The sequence below is a fragment of the Camelina sativa genome, chromosome 2 (genome assembly GCF_000633955.1).
Source record: "Camelina sativa cultivar DH55 chromosome 2, Cs, whole genome shotgun sequence".
Taxonomy (NCBI): domain Eukaryota; kingdom Viridiplantae; phylum Streptophyta; class Magnoliopsida; order Brassicales; family Brassicaceae; genus Camelina; species Camelina sativa.
This window is the reverse complement of record NC_025686.1, coordinates 6,108,967-6,115,284: the sequence shown is the minus strand read 5'-3', so window position 1 is coordinate 6,115,284 and position 6,318 is coordinate 6,108,967. Positions and strand designations below refer to the sequence as shown.

Below are 6,318 nucleotides of genomic sequence, written 5' to 3'. Positions count from 1 at the left end.
AGTACTGTAGTTCATTATCACCTGTCTAGTCTTCCACTTCATGTAGAGTTTTTCATTAGGAAAATCTGATTTGAATATTCCAACCAAAAGCCCCAATGCTAACTGTGGAAGATCAATTTGTTCACCTGTCCTTAATGTAGCCAACTGTACCAGATTTCTCCGTATGCATGTATCCATCTTTGATGAAATCTATAAAGCAGAAACAGTCAGGAATTGAATATATGCTGCACAGAAAGATTCAACACAAGTGATGCAAATTAAGTTAACTTGAAATAACTGCTAATTGTTTTGGTTTAAACAAAATGCTAGCTAATAGTATAACCAGGAGACCTCTCTCTTCTCCTTTTATGTTAGATAGGTTTCTTAGGGTAAACCAAGACTAATGATGTTGAAGCTTGCCTGCATCTGGACACGGATCATGTTGATGACCTCTGAGTGTGTATTTGAGATCCGAGGCTGTAAATGTGGTTTATCCTTTCTTTTCAAACTTGACAATAGTCTTGAACTTTTTTCTATCTTTCTTCTCTGAGTAGGATACGCCTCAACACTGTTTGTATAAACACGTAAGAATGTCAGTAGCAAGGCTGTATCAAAGCCAACACAGAATAGACATGTATGAAGGAGAAAAGAGAGTGAATACCTTGAAAGCAACATAGAAGCAATCATTAATTCATATGCTGCTTCACGTAAATCATCATCCGATAACCCTTCAAAATCCCTAACATCATGTATCAGTTCACTCGAAAGATAATTAACCAAAATAATCAAGATTCACAAAGACACAAGGACATAAAAATTCAAAAGAAATTTCCCTAACTTAATTAATACCTGTTCTCAAGGGTGGCAAGCCAAGAGGAATGATTTTGATAGGTTTTAAAGGTTTGATGTCAGGTGTTTCCTCTTTAAATATATAACTGTCTCTAGACGAAGGAGTATTAGAAGAATCAATGTGGCATGACATGTCTGGGCCAATGTTACTGGATTTTTCCATGTTAACTGGAGGAGGAGGCATACGGCGAGGAGGAGATCCTGCTATATCTGGACTTGATACAAGAAAAAAGGAATCTCTAGACTCGGAATGTATCTGCAAATTCATTCAAATCATCAAAAACTAATCATCTTCAGGGGTTATTATCAACAAAAACATTAGTTAGTGTTTTACATCACCAGCTTACGCCACATGAACTCAATCTAACTTCCAATAGTCACAGCTCTACTTCACACCCATAATACATTTTCTTGTACATCATACAACTTGAAGTATTTACTAAAACTAAACTTACCATCGACAAAGCAATAAAACAATCAAGAAACGTTAACATTGCATCACTTAAATTATCATACACAGATGCCAATTTAAAATGCAAAACTTTCTTAGCTCAATCATGCATTTAAAGACACCAACAAACACGGATCCTTACTGTTACAGGGTATGAGGACTCAAAATTGTATTTCTTCGTGCCCTTGGATACATCAACTACACCACCTGCGTTCGTGTTTCAACAATAGTAATAGTTAAGACCACAAAGTCTTCTTATACCCTAACTGCGTTAGAACTCTTTTTCCTCCACAAAAATTAACAAATCGGACTAAAACAATCGGGGGAAAAAAAAAAATCTAAGAACTCCATCAAACCCTTGTGCAACTCAGAGACAGATACTAACTAAGGAGAGATTATTATTTTTCTGAGCGTAAAAACTCACCGGATTTCACGCAATCCAAGACATAATCGGCGCTGAGAGAATCCAAATCAGGGGAAAGAGAAGAAGCGGAAGAACCAGAAGGGGAACGAAGCTCCGTTACCAAACCCGAAGACATAAGAAACTCCAGGAGCTTGCGGCGATCGTTCCGGTAACGCTGCAACAGAGAATCCATCTTCGCCTCCCGGTTCGAGTCAGGAAACGGGAAAAGAAATCGCGTCTGACCTAAACCGTAAAATCTTCAATTCGAAGAGGAAGAGGAGCTGCAGAGAGGGCTTTCCTTCAGCTTGTACTTTTTTGTTGTCCCCTCTCCATGGATGGAAGAAGGGTGGGGGAGCTCTGGGTTTTTGGGGGAAGCGCGGAAAAAGCACGGGGAGTGATCGATTAAAATACCAAAATAACCTTACTTACCATGATTCTTTTCATATTCTGACAATCTGACTTTTCTTTTGTTTTTTTTGGTAAGTCTTTAATTTCTGAAAGACTCAAATTGTAACGACAACATAATTTAATACTACAGAACTAACGACGACGTTTAATCTGTGTGACCACACCGATCGGTTTCTAGTTTTTTTATTTTTTCATATATTTTTTTACTTTGATTTAATAAACGAGGAGAAACACAAAGCTCTGTTAGGTACAGTGCAATAATGCAAGGATTAATTCTCATTTCCACAAGGCACTGTACTAAAAATCACAGGAGAAGATAGATTATCTGAACACAACACTAAAACACGGAACCAGAGTTTACAAATATCTGCAACTTTCTGATCTGGGATGGTTCGGGTTGATCCTAGAACCACAAAAATATTTTACTAGACTTCTTCGTTTGCGTTCTTCAAGATGTTAAACTTGCAGAGTGGACAACGTGAGTTTATATGAAGCCATTTATCGATGCAAGTGCAATGAAAGTGATGGTTGCAAGGGAGTTCTCTTAGCTCGACTCCATCTTCATATTCACATAGACAAATGCAGCATTCCTTCAAAATCATAAGAAGCAGCTATGCGTTATCAATCTACACACTTTAAAAATGTACGACTGCATAAGAATGTGGAAATGGGAATTTACCGCGTCTTCTGGAGAAAGAGAGTGTTCAATAGGTGAATCCGTTCCACATTCTGTCATTATTCCTGATAGCTTTTCATCGTTGCTACTCTTTCTAAATCTGAATTTTGGCATTTGCTCTATGTCGTTCTTTGATGCTCCCTCCTGTTTTGCACAAATTTGCATCACAAGATTATAAATGCAGATCAGGAGTTGAAGTCGGATTTACTAATTCTATGTAGATGAAAGAACAGGTTCTAAATTTTAACAATTTGCTATGGGAATAGAAGTAGTCTAGTAGAAGAGAGCTTACCTGGTCAGCAACAGCATAAAGAATTGCAATTATACATGGAAGACAGCAGCAAACAGCAAGTCCGATAACACAAGCCAGCGCAACACAGAACACAACAAAGAACACATCGAAACCGAGAAAGATGATACAAAGCCTGCAAGTGAAAAACACCAAAGTACAAGCTGTTTAAATAACTCCCACAACACAAGGATACAACTTCAAAGAGACTCTAAAATAAGAAGCATACCAATATAGCTGAGGAGAGTCAGCAGATAGTGTTTGGCCTCCTGCAGATACCCAGTAGAATCCAATTATCCACCAGAAGAATGAGAACATTGTGTTGGCTGATTCCAGATGCTTTGCAGGATTACTGAGACCATCAACGTTGTAGATCACCACGAACCATGCAGAACAAAACGAAAATTTCAGAGATATGAAACTCAGACAAATAATAAAGAAGCATCAAAATAGCATAAAATATCTCTAAGACACTGCAAACAAAGATCAATTGCAACCATGTTCTTGATGATCAGTATGAAAAAGGTCACACGAAAAGTTACATGGATTCACATGTACAATACAGCATCAACTAACATTAACCTAAAAAAACTTAGATTCCACAATTCAAAAATTCAAAATGTATATATACAGAGAACAAATCTCATCTCCAGCTTCTCCCAATTCGAAATTATACCAGATCAAACAAAGCACAAAGCTAATCCAAAACTGTTAAACAAAAAAATCAATACCTCGTAGTACTTCTTCTATCCTCCAATTGAGCTAGCGAAACATACTGCTGCGACGGATTCGTAAACCCAAGACCACCATCTTCCGAAGAAGAAGACGAAGATCGGTGACGCAAACCTCTCCCACGCCGCCGTCTCCTCCGCCTATACTCAACACAAACACAAGCCATATGTAAACCACACTGAAACCCATAACCAACAACCCAAACTCTCAACGGCACATTAGGCCTCTCGTCACGGCTAAGAATCAGAACAGCGACACCGATCGCAACAAAAGCTAGATTCCACAAAATGTCGAGAAACACCACAGGCTTAGAATACGCCCAATCGCTTTGCCTCTCTTCCAGTTGCTCAGCCGCGGTTTCTCTAACGAGCATCGACGGCTCACGCATCATCCTCCGGCTACCAGCGTGACGTAGGAACCTCGCTGCTTCTCTTAGACCTTGTCGTCTAGCGGATCGGTGAATCGGATTGGGTTCTTCATCTACGCTTATGGTTCTTGATACGGTGGTAGGAGGAAGAAACGGTGTCGTGTCGATGATTCCGTCGGAATTTGATCTGCCGACGCGAGAAGATGATGAGTCCGATTCTGTGGTGTTCGTCGTCGTCGTTGACATTGTGAAGCTTTCTCGTTTTCTCAATTTCGATCGGTTAATGACTTAATGCCATGCGAAAAGGGATTTCGAATTACGATGATCTGTCCCCAAAAAGGTTTGGAGATAAAAAAAATTTGGACGTACAGGTTTTTGCAGAAAGGTAATAAGAGAGATGAAACGATAACGTGAGGAAAAGTTGTGAGATGTTTCGTATCCAATGTCTGGGATTTTGGTTTACTCAAGCCGGTTCCTTCGGGTTTGATGTTTTGGTTATTAAGGTTTAATTTCCGGTTAATTTCCGGTTCAATTTTGGTTCGAGATTTTTTGGGTTCGGGTCAGTTTTGTTGCTTTTGCTATCTATAATTGTATGATGTATCTTAAACGCTTCAGTTTAAATCGTATCAACTATGGCGGAGAAAGCTCAGAAAAGTCTCGTTCTATTAGCGAACCTAATCAAGGTTCCTCCATTAAAATCTTTCTCTCTGTTAAACTCTCCGAGTTTTCATGGATTGCAACACACTCACGAATCAATCTCAATCCTTGTTCGTCTCCTTCTCTCTGGGAACTTATTCTCACACGCTCAATCACTTCTTCTTCAAGTCATCTCCGGAAAAATCCACTCCCAGTTCTTCACTTCGTCCTCTCTGTTACACTATTTGACTGAATCAGAAACGTCAAAAACCAAGTTTCGACTCTACGAAGTAATCATCAATACATATGTTCAATCTCAATCCCTAAACTCGTCGATCTCTTACTTCAACGAGATGGTCGATAAGGGTTTTGTTCCTAGATCGAATTGCTTCAACAATCTCTTAACTTTCGTTGTTGGGTCGTCTTCTTTTAATCGATGGTGGTGTTTCTTCAACGAGAGCAAAAGCAAAGTTGATTTAGATGTGTATAGTTTTGGGATTGTGATTAAAGGTTGTTGTGAAGCTGGTGAGATTGAGAAAAGCTTTGATCTTTTAGTTGAATTGAGAGAGTTTGGGTTTTCTCCAAACGTTGTTATCTACACTACTTTGATTGATGGGTGTTGCAAGAAAGGTGAGATTGACAAGGCGAAAGATTTGTTTTTTGAAATGGGGAAACTTGGATTAGTGGCTAATGAGCGTACTTACACTGTTTTGATTAATGGGTTATTCAAAAACGGGGTTAAGAAACAAGGGTTTGAGATGTACGAGAAGATGCAGGGAGATGGAGTTTTACCCAATCTCTATACTTATAACTGTGTGATGAAACAGCTTTGTAAAGATGGAAGAACGAAAGATGCGTTTAAAGTGTTCGACGAAATGCGTGAGAGAGGGGTTTCTTGTAACATTGTTACTTTTAATACTTTTATTGGTGGGTTATGTAGAGAGATGAAGGCGAGTGAGGCAGATAAGGTTATGGATCAAATGAAGAGTGATGGAATCAACCCGAATCTGATTACTTATAACACTTTGATTGATGGGTTTTGTGGTGTGGGAAAATTGGGGAAGGCGTTGAGTCTATGCAGAGAATTGAAGTCAAGAGGTCTGTCTCTGTCGCTGGTCACGTATAACATTCTAGTTTCCGGGTTCTGTAAGAAAGGAGATACTTCAGGAGCAGCTAAGATTGTTAAGGAGATGGAAGAAAGAGGGATTAAGCCGTCGAAAGTAACATACACAATTCTTATCGACACATTTGCTCGTTCTGATAACATGGAGAAAGCTATTCAGCTTCGATCATCAATGGAGGAACTAGGATTAGTCCCTGATGTTCATACCTATAGCGTATTGATTCATGGGTTTTGCATCAAAGGTCAAATGAATGAAGCATCGAGGCTTTTTAAGTCTATGGTTGAGAAGAAGTTAGAACCAAATGAAGTGATATACAATACAATGATTCTTGGGTATTGCAAGGAAGGTAGTTCTTATAGAGCATTGAGGTTGTTCAAGGAGATGGAAGAGAAAGAGTTGGCTCC

General features: G+C 39.1%; 2 protein-coding genes across 4 annotated transcripts in view; both read right to left on the bottom strand.

The window, feature by feature from the left end:
* LOC104718523 overlaps nt 1-2,099 on the bottom strand; it is a 10,504-nt gene extending 8,405 nt beyond the window's left edge. The window contains exons 1-6 of one of the 3 annotated variants that reach the window (XM_010436289.2): nt 1,704-2,099; nt 1,422-1,486; nt 829-1,084; nt 641-707; nt 400-547; nt 22-189 (exon numbers count right to left, since the gene is read on the bottom strand). In XM_010436289.2, coding sequence (XP_010434591.1) covers nt 22-189; nt 400-547; nt 641-707; nt 829-1,084; nt 1,422-1,486; nt 1,704-1,875 — 876 coding nt within the window. In that variant the 5' untranslated portion in view covers nt 1,876-2,099. Of the gene's footprint in view, nt 1-21; nt 190-399; nt 548-640; nt 719-828; nt 1,085-1,421; nt 1,487-1,703 lie in introns of those variants that run through there. The other 2 variants (XM_019234139.1, XM_019234143.1) reach the window with 2 other exon arrangements.
* LOC104718506 (E3 ubiquitin-protein ligase At4g11680-like) lies at nt 2,332-4,562 on the bottom strand. Its single transcript, XM_010436265.2, has 5 exons — nt 3,787-4,562; nt 3,285-3,407; nt 3,059-3,191; nt 2,770-2,910; nt 2,332-2,680 (listed from the first exon to the last, which is right to left on the bottom strand). Exons 1-5 carry the CDS (start codon nt 4,398-4,400, stop codon nt 2,516-2,518), a joined length of 1,176 nt encoding a protein of 391 aa, XP_010434567.1. The 5' UTR covers nt 4,401-4,562; the 3' UTR covers nt 2,332-2,515.

Bases quoted from the DNA above. Each gene is read 5' to 3' on its own strand.
- LOC104718506 (XM_010436265.2), bottom strand. From the start codon at position 4,400: ATGTCAACGACGACGACGAACACCACAGAATCGGACTCATCATCTTCT. The intron at 2,911-3,058 runs GTAAGCTCTCTT...TGTGCAAAACAG, and splicing joins TTTATGCTGTTGCTGACCAG to GAGGGAGCATCAAAGAACGA. The intron at 2,681-2,769 runs GTAAATTCCCAT...ATGATTTTGAAG, and splicing joins CTCTTTCTCCAGAAGACGCG to GAATGCTGCATTTGTCTATG.